We start from the raw sequence: 23,694 nt of genomic DNA on the forward strand, positions 1-23,694 counted from the left end.
CCCGTTGCGGGATGCAGTGGGGAGATCATAGCTCACTACAGTCTCCACCTCCTGGTCTCAATTGATCCCCACGTCTCAGCCTCCCGAGTAGCCGGGACTACAGGTGCACACCAACACTTTGGCTAATTTTTGTATTTTTCTGTAGAGATCTGCCTAGGCTAGGCAGAGATTCTGGCTAGGCTGGTCTCAGACTCCTGGGCTCAAGCAGTTCTCCTGCCTCACCCTCCCATATAGCTGGGACCGCAGGTGTGTGCCACCACTCCCAGCTGACTTGTTTATACCAGTCATTCTTAATTGGAAGAGTTTTGTCCCCCAGGGACATTTGGCAACATCTGGAGATATTTTTGAATGTTACTGTGGGAAGGAGGGGAGTGCTACTATCATCTACTGGGTAGAAGCCAGGGACGCTGCTGAACATCCCACAGTGCACAGAACAGCCTCCTCCCCATCCAACACAGAAGTATCTGGTTGGCCCAAAATCTCAATGATGCCAAGTCTAAGAAACTGCTTTGTATTTCTCTGAGATACTGGGATGAGGAAAGCTCTGAATTAGTTGTCTTTGAGGAGAATGTATGTATACATACACATATATGTGTATACATGTATATAACTAAAGATATATAGTTGAGATCTTGCATTTTTGTTAATGAATGTAGTTTTTATAAAGGTAATTGACTCATACAATAATTGTTGACTCTTCGGAAAGGAAAAAGGACAAATGAGATACATGCTATTGGTTTTGTTATTTAGAAATTGTTCGTGTGGATCCTCCCTACCATTCAGCCATTTGCAAACCATTAGTTGAGCATAACTTAATCCCTTCTAGTTCACAGCAAAGATTCATCAAAAGCCATTTGGTATACTGTCACCTCATCTCTCTACCAGTGTTGATTAGATTACAGGAGGGTTACAGGAGGGCACCTTATCCAAATTGGCCAATGATAAATTCTTTTTTGGTACCTTACTATATATTTGTATCCTCAGAACAAATTCTCCTTTTCTGCTTAAGCTGGCTTGACTTTGTTTCTTTCACTAGCAAGCTAAGAGGCTTTGGCCAACAGAACTACTCTAGGGGTAGTTGTAAAATTTATCTCTAAGGAAAAGCTGCTCTTTTGAAAACACAGTTTAATGGGTCTTCTGGGTATATGATGATAGTAAAGCAAAATTTTGTTCTGGAATGAAGAAGCTCATTACATTGTTATATTACAAACAATATATTACTCAGTGAAGTGAAAGGCCACACTGTGGGCAGGGTGGTGACTTTGCAGATAGCATGTTAATCCTCGTGTGCTTTTTGTTGTTTCTCTTTTTGGAGGGGGAGGGTCTTAATTTTCTTTGTCCCTCCCCCACCCCCTTTATTTTCTCTGGGGAAGGCAAGACTGGATAAGGAGGCTTTTATCCTGGCAAGATGATTTGGCCCACAGGACAATTTGACTGACTAGAGGCTCCACAAAGAACAGACGTGGCCAAAGAATTACAACAGGAAATTATGCTGTTTAGTTTCAAGGTTTTCTTTTTCTCCTTTTTTTTTTTTTTTTTTTTTTTTTTTTTTGAGACTGAGTCTTGCTCTGTTGCCCAGGCTGGAGTGCAGTGTCACGATCTCAGCTCACTGCAACCTCTGCCTCCTGGGTTCAAGCGATTCTCCAGCCTCAGCCTCCCGAGTAGCTGGGATTACAGGCACCTGCCACCACACCTGGCTAATTCATATTTTTAGTAGAGGTGGGGTTTCACCATGTTGGCCCGGCTGGTCTTGAACTCCTGATCTCAAGTGATCCACCCACCTCAGCCTCCCAAAGTGCAGGGATTACAGGCATGAGCCACCGGGCCCGGCCAGTATTTTTCTTGTATAATGCTCAGAGTTTCCTTTAAATCTTTTTAAAAACTTGGCAGCCTTAGTCTTAGCTGTGCTTTGGGAAAATACGGAGCTGCACTCAAGCTTAAGAAGATATTGCTGGAAGTGTACGTTGGCACAGCCTTTGAAAAGCTTCTTGGTGCCCTCCTGTAACCCAATTGACACTGGCTAGAGAGATGAGGTCATACTGCATCAAATGGCTTCCAGTGACTCTTTGGTGTGGATAAGAAAGTTGCTTTTTTTTTTTTTTTTTTTTGAGAGGGAGTTTTGATGCCTAGGCTGGAGTGCAATGGTGGTGATCTCGGCTCACTGCAACCTCTGCCTCCCAGGTTCAAGTGATTCCCCTGCCTCAGCCTCCTGAGTAGCTGGGATTACAGGCATGCGCCACCATGCCAGGCTAATTTTGTATTTTTAGTAGAGACAGGGTTTATCCATGTTGGTCAGGCTGGTCTCGAACTCCCAACCTCAGGCGATCCACCCACCTTGGCCTCCAAAAGTGCTGTGATTACAGGCATGAGCCACCACGCCCGGCCAAGAAGGTCACTCTTTATGCTCAACAAATGTATTGCAAATGGCTGAAAGGTAGGGAGGATCCAGATGAACAATTTCTAAACAGAAAAACTAATAGTAGCCAGACACGATGGCTCACATCTGTAACCCAGCATTTTAGGAGGTCGAGGCAGGCAGATCACCTGAGGTCAGTCATTTGAGACCAGCCTGGGCAACATGGAGAAACCTCGTCTCTACTAAAAATACAAAAATTAGCCAGGTGTGGTGGCGAGCACGTGTAGTCCCAGCTACTCAGGAGGCTGAGGCAGGAGAATCGCTTGAACCCAGGAGGCAGAGATTGCAGTGACCTGAGCTTGTGCCACTGTACTTCAGCCTGGGCAACAGAGCGAGACTCTGTCTCAAAAAAAAAAAAAAATAGTAGATATCCAATTTGTTCCTTTCTCCTTTCCTAAAAGCTTTTTGTGCCCCCTCCAACCCAGCAGTTCCACCCTAGAAAAACACTTGTACACATGCATCAGGACACGATACAAGAATATTCAGGCTGGTCACGGTGGCTTATGCCTATAATCTCGGCATTTTAGGAGGCCGAGGTCGGAGGACAGCGGGAGATCGTGCCACTGCACTCCAGCCTGGGCAACAGAGGGAGACTCCGTCTCAAAAAAAAAAAAAAAAAAAAGCGTAATGTTGAAAACACACAGCAGTATAATACAGCATGGAGATTACTTTATAAAATGCAAAGACAAATAAAAATAAATATAGTGCATTGTTTAGGAGTATAAATATGGTAATTATACAAAGAAAACTAAAATGACTTTTTTTTTTTTTTTTTGAGACGGAGTCTTGCCCTGTCACCCAGGCTGGAGTGCAGTGGTGCAATCTCGGCTCACTGCAAGCTCCGCCTCCCGGGTTCACGCCATTCTCCTGCCTCAGCCTCTCCGAGTAGCTGGGACTACAGGCGCCCGCCACCACGCCCGGCTAATTTTTTTGTATTTTTAGTAGAGACGGGGTTTCACTGTGGTCTCGATCTCCTGACCTCGTGATCCGCCCGCCTCGGCCTCCCAAAGTGCTGGGATTACAAGCGTGAGCCACCGAGCCCGGCCTAAAATGACTTTTAAAAAATCATGATGGTGACTACTTTTGGGAGGAAAGCAGGTAGAAGGTGGGATCTGAGAGCAGCACACAGTAAGTGTCAATTGTCCTAGTTAATGTTCGGCTTCTTAAATTGGGTGATATGTTCATAGGTGTTCATTATGTTCTTTTTTTTTTTTTTTTTTTTTTTTGAGACGGAGTCTCACTCTGTCGCCCAGGCTGGGGTGCAATGGTGCGATCTCGGCTCACTGCAAGCCCCACCTCTCGGGTTCATGCCATTCTCCTGCCTCAGCTTCCCAAGTAGCTGGGACTACAGGTGCCCGCCACCACGCCTGGCTAATTTTTTTTTTTTTTTGTATTTTTAGTAGAGACGGGGTTTCACCATGTTAGCCAGGATGGTCTCGATCTCCTGACCTCGTGATCCGCCCGCCTCGGCCTCCCAAAGTGCTGGGATTACAGGCGTAAGCCGCTGCGCCTGGCCCATTATGTTCTTATAACTTACATTAACATATTATTTTGAACATGTCAAACTTTTTTACCTTTTTTTTTTTTAAGAGATGAGATTTTGCTTTGTCACCCAGGCCGGAGAGTGTCGTGGTGCAGTCATAGCTCACTGCAGCCTCCAACTCCTGGGTTCAAGTGATTCTCTCACCTCTGCCTCCCAAATAATTGGAACTACAGGCGCGTGCCACCATGCCTAGGTAAGTTTTTTAAAACTGTTATTTGTAGAGACGGAGTCTGGCTGTGTTGCCTGGGCTGGTCTCAAACTCCTGGCTTCAAGTTATCCTCCTGCCTCGGCCTCCCAAAGCTCTGGCATAACAGGTGTGAGCCGCTGCACCCAGACTCAGACTTTTTTTAAGTGAAAGAATGGGGGTATAGGTGGGGAGACACACTTTGGGAGGCCAAGGTGGGAGGATCACTTGGGCCAGGGGTTCGAGACCAGCCTGGGCAACAAAGTGAGACCTCATATTTACCAAAAATACAAAAAATTAGCTGGGCTTGGTGGTGTGGGTTTGGGAGGCTGAGGTGAGAGGATTGCTTAAGCTGTAGGAGCCCGAGGCTGCAGCGAGCTGTGATCACGCCATTGCGCTCTAACTTGGGCTAGACAATGAGATGCTGCCTCAAACCAAACCAAAACAAAACAGATAATTGTCAAATTGCTGTTTTGCTATTGTTGCTTTTTGTTTTTGCTTTGCTTTGCCTTGGAAGTGAAGAACAGATTCTCATTTAAACAGTTACCTTGAAGTATCTTTGGGAGCTAGAGTGCAATTATTTCCTCTGTCCTTGAGACACAGATGATTCCTGTCCAACATTCCCAAGGAACTCAGTAAGGACCAAATAGAGACTCAGGAAAGACAGTTACTGATTTTACACTGTTGCAAAACAGAGCTATGGTTTATATTTAACAAACTGCTGGCGGGGCGTGGTGGCTCATGCCTGTATTCCCAGCACTTTGAGATGCCAAGGCGGGCGGATCACTTGAGGTCAAGAGTTCAAGACCAGCCTGGCCAACATGGTGAAACCCCGTCTCTACTAAAAATACAAAAATTAGCTGGGCATGGTGGCGCATGCCTGTAATCCTAGCTACTGGGGAGGCTGAGGCACAAGAATCGCTTGAACCTGGGAAGCGGAGGTTGCAGTGAGCCGAGATCACGACACTGTACTCCAGCCTGGGTGACAGAGCGAGACTCTGTCTCAAAAAAAACAAACAAAAAAACCAAATTGCTGTATTTTATTTTGTGAAATAGGGTCTAGCTCTGTTGCCCAGGCTGGAGTGCAGGGGTGCAATCACAGCTCACTGCAGCCTTGACGTCCAAGGCTCAAGCGATCCTCCCTCCTCAGTTTTCAAGTAGCTGGGACTACAGGTATGCACCACCATATGTTGCCCTGGCTGGTCTTGAACTCCTGGAAAGAGATACATATAAACACACACACACACACACACACCTTTTTTTTTTTTTTTTTTTTTGAGACACAGTTTCGCTCGTCGCCCAGGCTGGAGTGCAATGGCACGATCTTGGCTCACTGCAACCTCTGCCTCGTGGGTTCAAGCGATTCTCCTGCCTCAGCCTCCCAAGTAGCTGGGATTACAGGCACTGCCACCATGCCTGGCTAATTTTGTATTTTTAGTAGAGACAGGGTTTTGTCATGTTGGCCAGGCTGCTCTCAAACTTCTGGCCTCAGGCGATCCACCTGCCTCGGCCTCCCAAAGTGTTGGGATAACAGGCATCAGCCACTGCGCCGGGCCCATACATATGCATTTTTAAAATTTTATTTATTTATTTGGAGACAGGGTCTCACTCTGTTGCCCAAGCAGGAGTGCAGTGGTGCTATCTCCCAGGCTCAAGCAATCCTCAGCTTCCCGCGTAGCTGGGACTACAGGTGTGTGCCACCACACCCAGAGAACTTTTATTATTTTTATCTTTTAAATGTTTTGTAGAGATGGAGTTTCACCGTGTCACCCAGGCTGGATATTTTTGTATTTTTGATAGGCCTGTACAGTTTCCAAAGTTGCAACCTTTTCCCTTCCCTGAGAGTAGGGGCAGCCCCTGCTCTCCCTCTACATTCTCCACAGTCCCAAGGTTTTGGCCTCTGTTTCCTCTGATTCCTATGCTTGGAACACCAGCCGCTCTTTTGTTGGTCTGGCTGACTCCTGTTCCTCTTTTAAAAATTTAAGTTTGGCCGGGTGCGGTGGCTCACGCTTGTAATCCCAGCACTTTGGGAGGCCGAGGCGGGTGGATGACCTGAGGTCATGAGTTCGAGACCAGCCTGGCCAACACAGTGCAACCCTGTCTCCACTAAAAATACAAAAATTAGCCGGGTGTGGTGGCATGCACCTGTAATCCCAGCTACTTGGGAGGCTGAGGCACGAGAATTGCTTGAACCGGGGAGGCGGAGGTTGCAGTGAGCTGAGATCACGCCACTGCACTCCACCTGGGCAACAGGGCAAGACTCGGTCTCAAAAGAAAAAATAAATAAATAAATAAATGTCAAGGGGGTAACACCTCTTGGTAACTCTCCTGTTGTTTCTCATTCCAGCATCATCACAGCCTTGAGGCTCTGGGGTAGGTCACTTCGTCGAACTCGTTTCCGTAAGGATAACGTTATCTTGGGTGTCTGTGAGAATGCTGCATTGAGTATAGAGCTCAGGCTCCTGGGTTAGCCGGGTTCGAATCCCCTTTCCTCCGTGAAGATCTGGGTCAGTCACAAGTGCTTCAGTTTCTTCGATTTGACTGAGGGAGGCTTTGACTCCAAAAAATTAACACTCGAGTGTACCCGGCCACAGCTTAGCACATCCAGGGTGTTTCCACCCTTTCTTTGGGATCCTCAGGGCTGGATGGAGCCGGTCCTTCCCGTCTCTCCTTATACTCGCGCACTCGCGCAGGGTGGAACAAGTCGTGCAAGTAGAATGAGCAGAGGGTTTTGGCGGCGCTCTAGCCCGCCGACAGCATACGCCCTCCCCACGCGGGGCCCCTGATTGGCTGAAGTTTGCGTTGGCACGCGCAACTTCCGGGACAGAGGGCTGTGGCTGGAAGGAGCAGGGCATCCGGCGTGAGGCGCAGCGGTCGCGTTAGTTCGGCCCAATGGCGGCACCGCTGCTTCACACGCGTTTGCCGGGAGATGCGGCCGCTTCGTCTTCCGCAGTCAAGACGCTGGGCGCGTCGAGGACTGGGTAAGATTCAGGCCGCTTCCTTCTGCGCGTCTAGGACCAAAGCTCAGGACCGCGCTTAGAGGAGCAGATTGAAAGGATGTGGGACAAAGCTAATGGCGTGTGGTAGGAGCACGGGGTCGAGGGTCATCTCACGTTCGCAGAAATGAGCTCATTCCTCCTAACTGGGTAATAGACATGGGTGGGGCCTGGAAAAGTGAGTATGTTCTCTGTTCTGGAGGCCCCCTTTCCCGACTGTGTTTCTTCGTGATTTCCCAGGCCTGGGTACTGCCTTCTGCGCCTTGACTCCTCTTCCTTCCCGCTTCTTGGTCCGAATTTGGAAGGGATTTCCCTGGGCTATTTGGTTTATCAGCCGAATGTTGTCACTCATGGCAAATTGCATATTACATCTTTTTTGTTTGAAATTTGTTTCGACGCATGTATTTGTTTAGCAGTCTTTATTTTGCTCCACCTTTAAAATCCCTAACCCCCATAGCACTCTTGGCGTTTAACTTTCAGAGTCATTAGGATGCTATGTTTTTTCATTAATTTACTCTGTGTAAGTGAAGCAAACCTTGTAAAACAATTAGCGTAATATGATTCATAATATTTATCGAGCTCCTGCTTACTGTGTTAAACACTGGGGACAGTGGTTTATCCAAAGACGCTAATGTCCCTGCTTTCTACAGAGCTTACAGTATAGGGGGGAAGGGCAGTACATAGCCCCATAAATAAACGAACACGATGATTTCAGTTATACAACAAGGTAATGGGGGAGGGGGAAGGGAGAGAAGGAGTATTTGAGATTTCTCATGGAGAAGACATCTGACATTTGAGCTTCCACTTGAATAAAGACAAAAATCTAGGCTGGGCGCGGTTGCTCACGCCTGTAATCCCAGCACTTGGGAGGCCGAGGCGGGCGGATCACCTGAAGTCAGGAGTTCGAGACCAGCCTGGCCAACATGGCGAAACCTCGTCTCTACTGAAAATACAAAAATTAGCCTGGCGTGGTGGCAGGTGCCTGTAATCCCAGCTACTCAGGAGGCTGAAGCAGGAGAATTGCTTGAACCCAGGAGATGGAGGTTGCAGTTAAGCCAAGATCACACCACTGCACTCCAGCCTGGGCAGCAGAGCAAGACTCCGTCTCAAAAAAAATATCCAGCCACGTAGAGATTTGGGAAAAGAGTATTTCCAATAGAGTGAACAGTAAGTGAAATGAGAAATAGCTTGGCATGTTTGAAGAGCAGAAAAGACATTCTGGCTGTGGTGAAACAAGTTGGTGGAGATGAGGTGAGAGAGGTAGGCAGGGGCCAGATTAATGTAGGATCTTAAAGACCACACTGAGAGATTTGGATATTTACTGTAAGTGCAGTGGGAAGACAGTTATTGGTTGCTGAGCAAAGGAGGGATTGTTGGTTAAGAGTGGAAGCAGGGAGACCAGTAAAGAGGCCTTAACAGTAGTCCCACTGAATTATGTTGGTTCAATAAATGTTGGCTATTATAATTTTTATTATTTTCATGAACTTAATAGCTTGTTAATCTTGGTTCCACAGGATTTCAAATATGCGTGCATTAGAGAATGGTTTTTTCAATTCTCCCCCAAGAAAAACTGTTCGGTTTGGTGGAACTGTGACAGAAGTCTTGCTGAAGTACAAAAAGGTAAGAGGAGATAATGTGTGAGGTTTACTTTTCGTCAGGTCAGAATACAGCTATTGCTATTTATACTAAAGACCAATAGAAATAGCAAGATTAATTAAGATACCAGTTGAAATCAAATATTTACTAATAGCATGATGCCATCAGTGCAAAATTAGAGGAGTAGTGTCCTTTTTTTCCCCCCACCTTGGCCCATTTCTCAGGTAATAATGAGAGAGTAATAATGTCTTTGCTGAGGTTTCACCTCTTCAAATGCTTTATTTACAAAGCATCTTTTAACTTTAGCAAGTGCTGGAATTAAAAACAATTATAGCATTTTATTTATTTAATTAATTAATTTATTTATTTGTGCCGGAGTCTTACTCTGTCACCCAGGCTGGAGTGCAGTGGCATGATCTTGGCTCACTGCATCCTCCACCTCCCAGGTTCAAGCAATTCTCCTGCCTCAGTCTTCTGAATAGCTGGGGTTACAGGCATGCACCACCACACCTGGCTAATTTTTTAATTTTTTTAGTGGAGAAGGGGTTTCACCATGTTGGCCAGGCTGGTCTCGAACTCCTGACCTTGTGATCCACCCGCCTTGGCCTCCCAAAGTGCTGGGATTACAGACGTGAGCCACCATGTCTGGCCTACAGCATTTTATTTTTTGAAGAACTTACCTAAGCATTACTTTGGGACGGTAAACCAGTTCTCTGAATAGAGATTTTTGTTTTTGTGGTAGTTTAGAAGCATTTCTACTATATCTTAGCAGTAGAGGGAAAATGTTAAGTAACCATATATTTATATGTAATATCCATTTGTATCCATATTTGAGTGAATACTTTTTTAGATCCTCCTGAATTAGATCATTATAGCTGGCTGTTTTTTTCCCTCATGCTTTTTGAGAATTCGCAGGAGTATCAACTATTATATTCAAATGTCAATACAGAAGTATAGCTAAAGGTAGTTTATCATTTGCCTTTTTCCAGGCCCTCTGGCTGCACTAACATGAGTGTTTAAATTTTTGTAGTCATGATTTTGTAATCCGCAATTGACATGTGAAACTTAGTATTCCTTTTATAATTTCATCTGATGTTAAGGTACGGTTAAAAGTCTTGCTGTTGGTACTGAACAGGAAACAAAAGCAAAACTTAATTCTTTCCCCTTCTTGTTAAGGGTGAAACAAATGACTTTGAGTTGTTGAAGAACCAGCTATTAGATCCAGACATAAAGGTAATTAATTTTGTGTTTGATCATTAGCAAAATTATTGCCACTTTGTACAGACATAGTTTGCTCTTTGGGTCCCATTCTGTCCTCCAGAACTTGCTGTCTCCATGGTCCTCCCTTACTTTAATCTGGTGGTTCTCAACCAGGGACAGTTTTACCCCCTAGACAACATTTGGTGATGGCTGCAGATATTTTTGTTTGTCACAGTTGGGAGGAAAGGGTGCTACTGGCATCTAGTGGGTGAATGACAGAGATGCTGCTAAACATCTCACAGTGCACAGGGCAGCCTCCCATAACCAACAGTGATCCAGCCCCAAATGACAACAGTGTTGAGCCTGGGAACCCTGCTCTAATGCTTCCTTTTTATTAGATTACTACCTCTTTCCTCCATGCTGCATGCAATTCTCTTGTCTCTTTAAAGCTAAAACAAACCAAAAAAACAACCACTGATTCAGCATTTCCAGGTTCGAGATACACCTATCATGTAGTAAAACCTTAATACATTTTGTTTCACCGTTCTTCTTTACTGCCCAGTTTTGGAGAGAATGGTTTATTACCATGGTAGTGGTAGTTAGATTGCCTGAAATAAAATTCTAATTTTATTATCCAGTGTGTGATCTCGAGCAAATTGTTTTAACCTCTCTGCCTCTATTTTCCACTGTGTAAAACCAAGAAAACAATAGAGATTTAAAAAATATGGAGTGTTTTGTTTTTGAAGAGGTGTGGTCTTGCTGTGTTGCTCTGGCTATTCACAGGTGTGATCATAGTGCACTATAGCCTTGAACTCCTGGCCTCAAATGATCCTTTCTCTTCAGCCTTCTAAAAAGCTGGGACTATAGGTGCATGCCACTGTGCCTGGCTTTAAACATGGAAATATTTAACAAGGATTCAATGAGCTAATATGCAAGAAGCACTTAGAACAGTCTCTGACTCAAAGTAAGGGCAGTAATTGTAATCTGTTGTTTTTGTTCCAGCTAACTGTGCCGTATCATTTCTCACTCACATTTAAGTCCACCGTTCTTATCACTGTACTAATTACCCTGACAGGTTACCCATGTTTTTTTTTACATGCTGATTTCAGTGAACTTTTTTTTTGAGACAGAGTCTCCTTGTCACCCAGGCTGGAGTGCAGTGGTGTGATCTGGGCTCACTGCAACCTTTGCCTCCCGGGTTCAAGCAGTTCTCCTGCCTCAGTCTCCCAAATAGCTGAGATTACAGGCACCCGCCACCACGCCTGGTTAATTTTTTATTTTTAGTAGAGACGGGGTTTCACAGTGTTGGCCAGGCTGGTCTCGAACTCCTGACCTCAGGTGACCTGCCTGCCTCGGCCTCCCAAAGTGCTGGGATTACAAGTGTGAGCCACTGAGCCCAGCCTCAGTGGACTTATTTTTTTAAGCCTTGCATTCCTTGTGTCAGCCGACACTGTTGGCCACCCACTTCTTAAAACTTCAGTGTTTCTGATCCTCCTGTCTTCTGATCCTTTAATATCTTTTTTTTTTTTTTTTTTGAGACAGAGTCTCGCTCTGTCGCCCAGGCTAGAGTGCAGTGGCGCAATCTCGGCTCACTGCAAGCTCCGCCTCCCGGGTTCACGCCATTCCCCTGCCTCAGCCTCCCAAGTAGCTGGGACTATAGGCGCCCGCCACAACCCCCAGCTAATTTTTTGTATTTTTAGTAGAGATGTGGTTTCACCACGTTAGCCAGGATGGTCTCCATCTTCTGACCTCGTGATCCGCCTGCCTCGGCCTCCCAAAGTGCTGGGATTACAGGCGTGAGCCACCACGTCCGGCCAGTGATCCTTTAATCTCTAGTATCTCTCGATAGGTTCTTGATCTTAAATTGGGTGTTGATTGGTCTTCAAAACTTGACTCCTTTCTCACTCTGTTGATTTTTCTGTGTGATCTCCTCATCTCCCTTCATGGCTTTGAAATCTGCCTGTGTCCTAATATATTTGTATCTGTAGCCAAGATTGCTCCTGTGGGCTCCAGACTTGTTTCATTTTCGTTTTTGGGGACGGGCAGAACAGAGTCTTGCCCTGTCACCTAGGCTGTAGTGTAGTGGGATGATCTTGGCTCACTGCAACCTCTGCCTCCTGGGTTCAAGCCATCCTCCCACCTCAGCCTCCTGAGTAGCTATGCCACCACGCCCAGCAATTTTTTTGTATTTTCAGTAGATTTGGGGTTTCACCATGCTGGCCAGGCTGGTCTCGAACTCCTGACCTCAAGTGATCCACCCACCTCAGCCTCCCAAAGTGCTGGGATTATAGGCGTGAGCCACTGCAGTTAGCCTAGATTTGTCTCTTAACTGTCTGTTAGATGCATTTACCCAGAATCATCATAGGTGCTCCAAACTTAGCATGTCCACTCTTGGCTGGGCTCTACCTTTAATGGAGCTTTCCCTGGTTCTCTCTAAGCACATGATTGTTCCTTCATTGAGTCCGTTTCCCACACTTCAAGATCTCTCTAGTTACAGATCTGGTTTACAAGGCCCTCCATGGTCTATTTGGTGCTTCATTGTTCCCCAGATTTATTATCTGTTGGCTTGTTCACTATACATGCCATCCATACTGAACGTCTTTCAGTTTTCTGAAAACATACTTTTCCTTCTGTAAGAAGTAGAACTTCCAGAAAAGATTTAACTCTGTTACTGTTTAAAGACAGCTGAAGCATCACTTTGTCTTTAAAGCTTTTCCTGACCCCTACCTTCTTTCCCAGATACAAAGGGACATCTTCTTTGTGTTCCACTGTATTTGTATCAGCAGTTCTCATTCTTGGTATTTTGACATACCAAGAATTGCACTAGTTGTGTAGAGTGTTGCAAGTAGAACTTTTTTCGTCTTGAGACAGGGTCTTGCTCTGTCACCCAGGCTGGAGTGTAATGGGCCCGATCATGGCTCACTGCAGCCTCAACCTCCCAGGCTCAAGCAATCTTCCCACCTCAGGCTCCCGAGCACCTGGGACCACAAGCATGTGCTACCATGCCTGGCTAATTTTTCTAGGTACGAGGTCTCCCTATGTTGCCCAGGTTGGTCTCAAATTCCTGGGCTCAAGCAGTCTCCTCCTGCCTTGGCCTCCCAAAAGTGGTGGGATTACAGGCATAAGCCACTGTTCCTGCCTGCTAGTAGAAATAGTAATAGTTCAGTACTAAAGCATCAAAGTCTGCAACTGATTTACTTTTTTTTTTCTTTTTGAGACAGAGTTTTGCTCTTGTTGCCCAGGCTGGAGTGCAATGGCATGATCTTGGCTCACTGCAACCTCTGCCTCTGAGGTTTAAGCAATTCTCCTGCCTCAGCCTCCTGAGTAGCTGGGATTACGGGCATGCACCACCACGCCTAGCTAATTTTGTATTTTTAGTAGAGACGGGGTTTCTCCATCTTGGTTAGGCTCGTCTCGAACTCCCAACCTCAGGTGATCCACACACCTCGGCCTCCCAAAGTGTTGGGATTACAGGCGTGAGCCACCACGCCCAGCCTGATTTACTTTTAAAAATGGTACAATTTAAATATTATCCTTCTAGTTTTGTTGCAGTCTTTTTAGTGGAAAAGAGGATAGATTATTTTATTTGCACACTAACTTAGCTTGTTTTCTACATGCCTTTGGCCTTAGTGAGCTACTGTTAATGTTATCCTTAACAGTTATGGACATATGAAATTACCATAGTACAAATGAGTTGTGGTTTTACTTATTTTACTGCCAGGCTATTGGGATTTCATCAGAAAATGGTTGATCTGTGGGAGTTTGACACATGGATATGGCATAGTAAGCACTCAGTAGCTGAATTACGGAGGGGAAAAGGGGACAGCTTCCTCTCCGCATATAGGGAGGCGTGTGGGACGGGGGATGGAGGATACCCTTGACCGAGACAGACAGGTTTGGACCTGCTTCTTTACTGGCCTCTTGGTTGGGCGGATTGCTTATTAATTGTTCTTTGCCTCAGCTTCCTGAACTGCAAAATGGGAATAACTAAACATCTTGCAGAGTTTTTAGGATTAGAAGAAGATATATATGTAGAGTGTCAGACGCCATGCCTGGCATATGGTGTATTCTCACTAAATGATAACTCCATATGAATATCCCTGTAGGTATGACCTTGTGTTGCTTTTATTTATATGTCTAAGCCTTCCACAAATTAGGGGCTTTTTCTTAATGGTTTTTTTCCTGTGCAGTATATATGCATGAATATAATTAATATAGTAATATTTTACATAATTGACACTGTATTTTATACATTGCGTTTCAAATTTAGCAGTTCTTCTTATGTCACTAACAATTACTATGAACAGTAATTTGATTGCCTGAAAAATATTTCATGGAGGAATGGGGCTATCATTTATACAGAACAAACACATCATAATATATTTAAACTGAGCCACAGGTTTGGTTTAGAAAAGTTATGTTTATTCATGACCCCAGTTGATCAGCCTAGACTGAGTTTTATCAGCATGCTTCCTGGTCAGCTTGACTATAGAGGAAATAAAGGTAGCTATTGTTGCTTTGTGATCTTCTAATATTTGAATCTGCTAGAATTCTGCAGTTTTTAAAAGTCCCAGGTGTCAACATTTGAGGTGATTTCGCTTTTTCAGGGCAAACAAAAGTGATCAGGCTGAAGTATTGCATTTAAGTCTTTTTCCTGTGTATTAGAGTTACTAGATTACTTTTTTAAAACAGTTAAGTTTATTGTGACATATTTTTCTGTTTTGATACCCAGTTTTGATTTCCTTCCAAGTTTGTGACCTTTTCCCCCCAACCTATTCTTGATAAATGTTTGATATAAGATAGCTGTAAATTTCTGTTATCTTAGAGGATTTGTGATTTTGAAAGTGCTCTTTGTTTAACTTAAGGATGACCAGATCATCAACTGGCTGCTAGAATTCCGCTCTTCTATCATGTACTTGACAAAAGACTTTGAGCAACTTATCAGTATTATATTGGTAAGTTCATCATTTATTTTACTGTCGAGTATGTAATTCAGAACTTTGGTAATAGTATACGTTATATTAATAACATGCTGCTTTTATCTTTCTTCCCCCACTCTAGAGATTGCCCTGGTTGAATAGAAGTCAAACAGTAGTGGAAGAGTATTTGGCTTTTCTTGGTAATCTTGTATCAGCACAGACTGTTTTCCTCAGACCGTGTCTCAGCATGATTGCTTCCCATTTTGTGCCTCGTAAGTCATTACTCTTTGCTTGCTTGGAATTTTCTTTTCTTTTCTTTTTAATACTTCTTTATTAAAATACCACCTTCCCCTTATATGTGAGAGACTGCTACCATGGAAGATTGCAGATGCATATTGGCACCAGTTGTGGTAGACATATATTCCCCGTAATGACCCTTATGGAGGTGTCTAGATTCATTTGTTGCTGTGAGTTTTATGAATTGTAATTTGCTTTTTTGAACTCCTGGTGAAATCTAGGAATTTTTAGCCATTTAAAAACTATAAAGTTGCTTTACTTTTTTTCAGATTGTGCATTTAATTAATCATTGGGCTAACTTTGGATTATGGAAAAATAACTTTTTTGTATAGCTGTTCATTGTCTAGGTCAATAACTTTTTTTGTGTAGCCATTCATTGTCTAGATCAATGACAGAATAACATATTTTCTTTTTCCCTCAAAAGCCCGAGTGATCATTAAGGAAGGCGATGTAGATGTTTCAGATTCTGATGATGAAGATGATAGTAAGTATAAAAAGGTTTAAAGCCTGGGCACAGTACCTTACACCCATAATCCCAGCACTTTGGGAGGCCAAGACGGGAGGATCACTTGAGGCCAAGAGTTTGAGACCAGCCTGGGCAACATAGTGAGACCTTGTCTCTGCAAAAAAAAAAAAAACAAAACTTTTTTTTCAAATATTTTCTTAAAAAAGGCTTAAAGTAGAACTAGGCAGGGTAGTGTGTGTCTTTAGTCACAGCTAACAGGGAGGCTTAAGTGGGTGGATTGCTTGAGCCCAGGAGTTCAAGCCCTGCCTGGACAAGATGGCAAGACACTGTCTTCTTTAAAAAAAAAAAAAAGTAAAGCACAGAATACCTGGCACCTGTTCTAATAAGTAGACCACAACAAATGACAACTTTTGATATAATCTTTTTGTTATATTTACCATTGATATGCAGTCAGTTGTCCTGAATGCATTATTTATATAATTAGTCCATTTAGTTTTCATTGATGGTTGTGAAGAAAAATCTTGAACTTAATATTTTTCTGATAAATTATTCCGTTTTGGTTAGCATGTGTTTTTAGCTTCAAGTATGTCACTTTTTGTTTGTTTGTTTTTTGAGACAGAGTCTCGCTCTGTCGCCCAGGCTGGAGTACAGTGGTGTGATCTCGGCTCACTGCATCCTTCACCTCCCAGGTTCAAGTGATTCTCCTGCTTCAGCCTCCTGAGTAGATGATACTACAGGCGTGTGCCACCATCCCCGGCTAATTTTTGTATTTTTAGTAGAGATGGGGTTTCACCATATTGGTCAGGCTCGTCTCGAACTCCTGACCTCAAGTGATCTGCCCACCTCAGCCTCCCAAAGTGCTGGGATTACAGGCATGAGTGAGCCACTGTGCCCAGCCAGCGTCTATTTTTAGCTTCAAGCGTGTCGCCCTTCAGTTTTGTTTTGATGCTCATACTCTCAACTTTTCTCCTTTCAGATCTTCCTGCAAATTTTGACACATGTCACAGAGCCTTGCAAATAATAGCAAGATATGTACCATCGTGAGTATACTTTTCCTTATTTTGAATGTTTAATTCTCAAGAAAGTTGTAATCAATTAGTAAAAATTATAAAATGTTCGTAGTATTAAAGCTTGAGTCTTACATTGCATGTTTTTTTTGTATCCACTTGAGGAAACATTACATTCTACAAAAAGTGGCATTTCCATTTTCTATTTATTCTCTTTGTTTTCCAAAGTTTGTATGCAGATTCTCCCCCAGTTTTGTATGGTGGTTGGAATTTTGCTTTTATCTTCAACAGATATGCTATCCAAAAATTTTCAGTGAGAAACCCCTGGGTGTGTTTGTGTCATGCCATATGAATAAAAATTGCACTTCTAAGAAAAGCTTTTCAGGTTTGTGGGTTTCTTTTGGAGGGGTGGACTTCTAGTTCCCTCTGTCCGTTGATTATTTGTTAACTTAAAAAAATCCAACTTGATAATTTTTTCTTCTTTAAAAATAATATACATGTGTAGTGGGAAATGTCAGCAAAAGTGCCGTTACGTTTCTGTGGGAGAGAAGCTTCCTCTTTGATTTGCTGTCGATATCAGAGTTAACAGAAGCTTATTTTCTCTAAGTCATTATAGATTTTCTCAGAAGTAAATACATTGTAAGTTCCAGTTCTGGCCGGGCGCGGTGGCTCACGCCTGTAATCCCAGCACTTTGGGAGGCTGAGGCGGGCGGATCACCTGAGGTCGGGAGTTCAGGACCAGCCTGACCAACATGGAGAAACCCCGTCTCTACTAAAAATACAAAATTAGCTGGGCATGGTGGTGCATGCCTGTAATCCCAGCTGTTTGGGAGGCTGAGGCAGGAGAATCGCTTGAACCCGGGAGCGGAGGTTGCAGTGAGCCGAGATTGCACCACTGCACTCCAGCCTGGGCAACAAGAGGGAAACTCTGTCTCAAAAAACAAAAAAAGTTCCAGTTCTTTGAGGTAGGGGTTCCTGTTTGCCTCCTATATCTATCGATATTTGCTTTTAGAATGGTAGTTTTCCTTTTTATTCCTTTTCTAGAAAGTAAAGTTAACATGGATTGATTTAATTTTTTAAAAATAGGACACCGTGGTTTCTTATGCCAATACTGGTGGAAAAATTTCCATTTGTTCGAAAATCAGAGCGAACACTGGTAAGAAATATTTTCATTGAGAACATCATGGAAAAGTTGTATGATTTCATTTTAGATGATATTAGGTCTTTTTCTTTCTTTTTCTGTCTTTATTATTATTATTTTTTTTGAGACCGAGTCTCACTCTGTTGCCCAAGCTGGAGTGCAATGGCATCATCTTGGCTCAATGCAACCTCTGCCTCTTGGGTTCAAGCAGTTCTCCTGCCTCAGCCTCCCCAGTAGCTGGGACTACAGGCGCCTACCACCATGCCCAGCTAATTTTTGTATTTTTAGTAGAGACAAGGTTTCACCATATTGGCCACACTGGTATCAAACGCCTGACCTTGTGATCTGCCCACCTCGGCCTTCCAAAGTGCTGGGATTAGTGAACCACCATGCCCGGCTGATGTTAGGTCTTTTTCTTAAAGGTTACTTTGTCTTCTAGATTTTAAACTGATGTCTAAGAATTTGACTCAGATTCCTTTCTTATCAAGCGGCTACTGGGGATTCCCAGTGCCTTTTTCTGTTATTACTATGTGCAAGTCAAGGTCTGAGTTCATTTCAGGAATATCTGTAGTGGCTTCATGCTCATACGGACAAGAATTACTAGAAGATAATAGTTCATGTATTACTAATTGTAAACATGCCTTATTTTAACCTGAAAACAAAGCCTTCTATAGAAGAATTCTGCTTAAGCTTTTGTACAATGTTCAGATCATCTGTGCAGTTTTTAATAATTAACAGTGGCTGCCTTAGTAGAAAACTGAATCTAGTAGCATACAAAAAGAATTATGTACCATGACCAAGTGCGACTGATGCTAGGAATGCAAGATTGATTTTTTTTTTTCGGGGAGGGGGGACAGTCTCTGTCTGTCACCCAGGCTGGAGTGCAGTGGCACCATCTCGGCTCGCTGCAGCCTCTGCCTCCAGGGTTCAAATGACTCTCCCACCTCAGCCTCCCGAGTAGGTGGGACTATAGACATGGGGCACCACACCCAGCTAATTTTTGTGTTTTTGGTAGAGATGGGGTTTTGCCACGTTGGCCAGACTGGTCTTGAATTCCTGACCTCAAGTGATCTACCCGTCTCCATCTTGCAAAGTGTTGGGATTAGAGGTGTGAACCACCGTGACCGGCCGAGATTGAGTTAGTACCTGAAAATGAATTAATAAAATATTTTGTAGCAATAGAACAAAGGACAAAAACCACATAATCATCTCAGTAGATGCAGAAGTGTGTGACAAACACCAATATCCTTTTATGAGAAAAACAGAAGGAAATTTTTCTCAACCTGATAAAGGGCATCTGAAAAACCCACAGCTAACATCATATTCAATGGTGAAAGACCAAAAGTTTTTTTCCTAAGACAAAGAACAAAACAAGGATGTCCGCTCTTGCTGCTTGTCTAGCCAAGGCAGTTAGGCAAGAAAAAAGAATTAAAAACACCCAGATGGAAAGGAAGGCATAAACTCTCTTTTGCAAGGTGATTTTATATGTCATCCTAAGGAGTTGACACTCACACAAGAAATTTTAGAGATAATAAATGAGTTCAGGCATGGTTACGGGACAGAAGACCAACATAGGGTAACCAGTTGTTCAAGAGAATTGAATAGGGGAGAATAGTCATTTCAACAAATGCTGCTGGCAGAAGTGGATATGGACATGCAAAAGAATGAAGCATATGGATATCCATATACAAAAATGAACTCAAAATCAATACAAGCCCTACATGAAGAGTAAAAACTGTAAAACTCTGAGAAGAAAACGAGTACATTTTCATGATGTTGGATTAGGCAGTAATTTCCAGATTTGATGCTTGAGCACAAGCAACCAAAGAAAAAATGCATCAATTGTACTTCAAAATTAAACCTTGTTATGCTTCATAGGACATCTTCAAGAAGATGAAAAGAATCCCCAAATAATGGAAGGAAATATTTCCAAATTTTATGTCTGGTAATGGACTTGTATATGTAAAGAAATCTTATAATTGAAAAATAAAAGGGCAAATAGCCCAATTGAAATGGGCAAAGGATCTGAATAGGCATTTCTGCAAAAAAAGCACGTGAAAAGAAGCTCAACATCATTAGCCACAGGGAAATGGTTTCACTTCATGCCCACAAGGATGGCTATAATCAGAACGAGAAGACAGTAACAAGTGTTGACAAGGATATAGAGAAATGGGAACATTGGAACTGTCATATGTTGCTGTGAGAATGTAAAATGATGCAGCCATTTTGGAAAATAGCCTGGCATTTCTTCAAGGTTAAATGTAGAATTAACACGTGACTCAGCAGTTCCATTGCTGGGTTTATAACCAAGAGAAATGAAAATATATGTCCACAGGAAAACCTTGTACATGGATGTTCATAGCAGCCTCATTCATAATAGCCTCAAGTAGAAGCAACTCAAATGTCTGTCAGCTGATGAACAGACGAGAAAACATGGTACAATGGAATATTACTGAGCAATGAAAAGGAATGCTTTATATGTTACAACATGATTGGACCCTAAAAACATGCCAAAAGACTGTGTATTATATGACTCCATTGATATGAAAGGAATGGCTTACATGTTACAACATGATTGAACCCTAAAAACATGCCACAAACTGTGACTTCATTGATATGAGAGGAATGGTTTACACGTTACAACATGATTGAACCCTAAAAACATGTATTATATGACTCCATTTATATGAAATGTCTCAAAGAGGCAGATTCATAGAAAGACTACTGGTTGCCAAGGTCTTCATTTTTTAGGGGTGCACTAATGGATGTAGGATTTCTTTTTAGAGTGATTAAAATGTTACAAAATTGCTGGCTGGGCACAGTGGCTTATGCCTGTAATCACAGCACTTCGGGAGGCTGAAGTGGGAAGATCCAGGAGTTGAAGACCAGCCTGGGCAACATAGTGAGAACATGTCTCTCTAAAAGGAAAAATTAACCGGATGTGGTGGTGTGCACCTGTAGTTCTAGCTACTAGGGAGGCTGAGGAGGAAGGATTGCTTATCCCGGGAATTCAGGGTTGCAGTGAGCTATGATTTCACCACTGCACCCTAGCCTGAGAGAGAGAGCAAGACCCTGTCTCTAAAAGAAAAATAAATGTTCTGAAATTATGTTGATGGTCACATAACTGAATATATTAAAAACTTTAAATTGTATACTTTAAGTTGGTGATTGTATGATATATGAGTTTTTATCAATACAGCTACTTAAAAACCTTTAGTTATGCAAATTAAAAATTTCATTTACTGGAGATAATTGAAACGACTATACTTAACATAATACATATGTAGAAACAGTATAGTTTTTGTATTGCTGGATAGTCTGTTTTTTTCTTTTTAAATATTTGAAACTAAAGGTCGTGTAATTGATGTTTTGCTTACATAATTGTGAAACATTTATTCTCTGTTGAAATGTTTTATCTTATGTTTTCTCCTTTAGGAATGCTACGTTCATAACTTACTAAGGATTAGTGTATATTTTCCAACCTTGAGGCATGAAATTCTGGAGCTTATTATTGAAAAGCTGCTCAAGTTGGATGTAAGTATTGAGTAATCTATTTTTATTTTCATTTACCGACTTGAATTTGTTATAATCACTGTATGTGGAAACAATAGTCAGTGATAGAAAAGAATCCACTTGGCCAGGTGTGGTGGCTCACGCCTGTATTCCCAACACTTTGGGAGGCTGAGGCAGGCAGATCACCTGAGGTCAGGAGTTCGAGACCAGCCTGGCCAACATGGTGAAACCCCGTCTCTATAAAAATAAAAAAAGAAATTAGCCAGGCATGATGGTGGGTGCCTGTAATCCCAGCTACTTAGGAGGCTGAGGTGGGAGAACTGCTTGAACCCGGGAGGCGGATCTTGCAGTGAGCCGAGATCGCGCCACTATACTCCAGCCTGGGCAACAGAGCGAGACTCCGTCTGAAAAAAAAAAAGAAAAGAAAAGAAACCACTAGCACCATTCTTTGCTTCCTTTCTTTGAATGTGTCTTGAACTCCATCTGTGCATGTGCTGGGAGTTGTAGACAGTTCCTTCTCATGATTGGAGAACAAGGCGTTAAATACATAGTTATCCAAATGTAAAAGTATGGTTGTGGAAAAATGCTGTGAATGAAACATACATTATGAGTTAGAGAACCTGATAGAATCACAGTGGGGTCAGGAAGGGATTCCTAAGGAAGTGATTTTTCCTGTTTGGCCTTTCTTAAGGGCAGATTATAATTATAAACAGTTAAAACTTTGTTTAAGGAGGCCCGCACTAAGGTGCAGTGGGAATGAAAGGAAGTGGTAGATTCTAGTGACATTGTGAGGAAAGGTGAACTGGTCCTTGAGACTGGTTTGGAGGAGGAGAGGCAGACAGTAAGGGAAAGGAATCCTTCAAAGGTTGCTCCCTGTGGAATCGAATCTTGGTGTTGCCATTAATGGTAGTTAGAAATATGAAGAGGAGGCCAGGTGCAGTGGCTCACGCATGTAATCCTAGCACTTTGGGAGGCCAAGGTGGGCGGATCACGAGGTCAGGAGATCGAGACCATCCTGGCTAACATGGTGAAACTCTGTCTCACTAAAAATACAAAAAATTAGCCAGGTATGGTGGTGGGTGCCTGTAGTCCCAGCTACTCGGGAGGCTGAGGCAGGAGAATGGCGTGAACATGGAAGGCGTAGCTTGCAGTGAGCCGAGATCGCACCACTCCGCTCCAGCCTGGGTGACAGAGCAAGACTCTATCTCAAAAAAAAAAAAAAAGAAATATGAAGAGGAGGCAGTTGGGAGAGTAGTTCCATCTTGGCCAGGTTCAGTTGCTGGTGGCAGCCTACCAGAGAATACTCACAGGCAGTCATGGCTGCAGGTGGGGACCTGAGCATAACCTTTGGAAAGATGCAGTTTAGGACAGGGGAGGAGAAGGGTGATCAGAAGTATGGGGAAAACCAAGAGTCTTGATGCTCAGGAAGGATCCGCCGGAAGGAGGAGTTTGGTCAGCAGCATCAGATACTGCTGTCATTTTTTAGAAGGATGAAAAGAGCAACAGTCCTTGGATTTAGTGGTTAGAAGGTAATCTTTGTTGCTTTCTGGAGGACCATGTCAGTGAAGAGGCAGAAACTGCATTTGGGAGAGGATGTAGATGTGGGGAAGCAGAATTGGGGCTTTTAGGGACCTTGGTGAGGGTTGTGGTGGAAGGAGGGGATGGAGCACGGCTAAGAGGCGTGGTTTAGGAGTGGGGAGACGTCAGCAGGTTTGTGGACTGAGGGGAGAGGAGCTTTGGTGGAGGAAAACATTGATGCTATAGGAAAGCAGGAAGATGGAACGAGGTCTTAGAATAGCTGGAGCTTGGGCTCACTGGTGCAGTGCTCACTTGGAGTTGCACCTCTCTGGCCAACTGTATGTGTACTCTTGTAGTCTTTCTCTGGTATATACTTAAGGAACATTTTAGAATGTAAGAGGTCAAGCATAGATAATAAAAAATGGCAATGGTTTGAGTGGTACCGTTAAGATATTTGAATGGTGATATACCAAAATAAGTATTGCATCATTCACATTTGGCTTGCAGTTCATTTTTCTGCTAAGTTGATTGACGATATGTTTATTACACAATGTGTCTGTGAGTGTCTTGTGCATAGAGATTGTATTAGTCCGTTTTCACACTGCTGATAAAGACATAGCTGAGCCTGGGAAGAAAAGAGATGTTTTTGTTTGTTTGTCTGAGATGGCATCTCGCTCTTTGCCCAGGCTGGAGTGCAGTGGCGCGATCTCGGCCCACTGCAACCTCCACTCCTGGGTTCAAGCAGTTCCTCCTGCCTCAGCCTCCCTGATTAGCTGGGATTATAGGTGCGTGCCACATGCCCAGCTAATTTTTTGTATTTTTAGTAGAGATGGGGTTTCACCGTGTTAGCCAGGATGGTCTCAATCTCCTGACTCATGATCCGTCCACCTCGGCCTCC

At 43.3% G+C, this 23,694-nt stretch overlaps 1 protein-coding gene across 1 annotated transcript; it reads left to right on the top strand.

Annotated features, from left to right (window-relative positions):
* Positions 1–6,932: 6,932 nt before the first annotated feature.
* LOC115834041 (putative RRN3-like protein RRN3P2) lies at positions 6,933–21,678 on the top strand. The gene is given in 10 exon segments (XM_030808824.1): positions 6,933–7,124; positions 8,654–8,759; positions 9,912–9,968; positions 14,801–14,890; positions 14,997–15,126; positions 15,576–15,635; positions 16,594–16,616; positions 16,619–16,657; positions 17,711–17,780; positions 21,201–21,678. Coding segments are annotated over 10 exon segments (681 nt in total). The 5' UTR covers positions 6,933–7,035; the 3' UTR covers positions 21,218–21,678.
* Positions 21,679–23,694: the final 2,016 nt, after the last annotated feature.

This window comes from Nomascus leucogenys, unplaced genomic scaffold (assembly GCF_006542625.1).
Source record: "Nomascus leucogenys isolate Asia unplaced genomic scaffold, Asia_NLE_v1 000623F_62508_qpd_obj, whole genome shotgun sequence".
Classification (NCBI taxonomy): Eukaryota; Metazoa; Chordata; class Mammalia; order Primates; family Hylobatidae; genus Nomascus; species Nomascus leucogenys.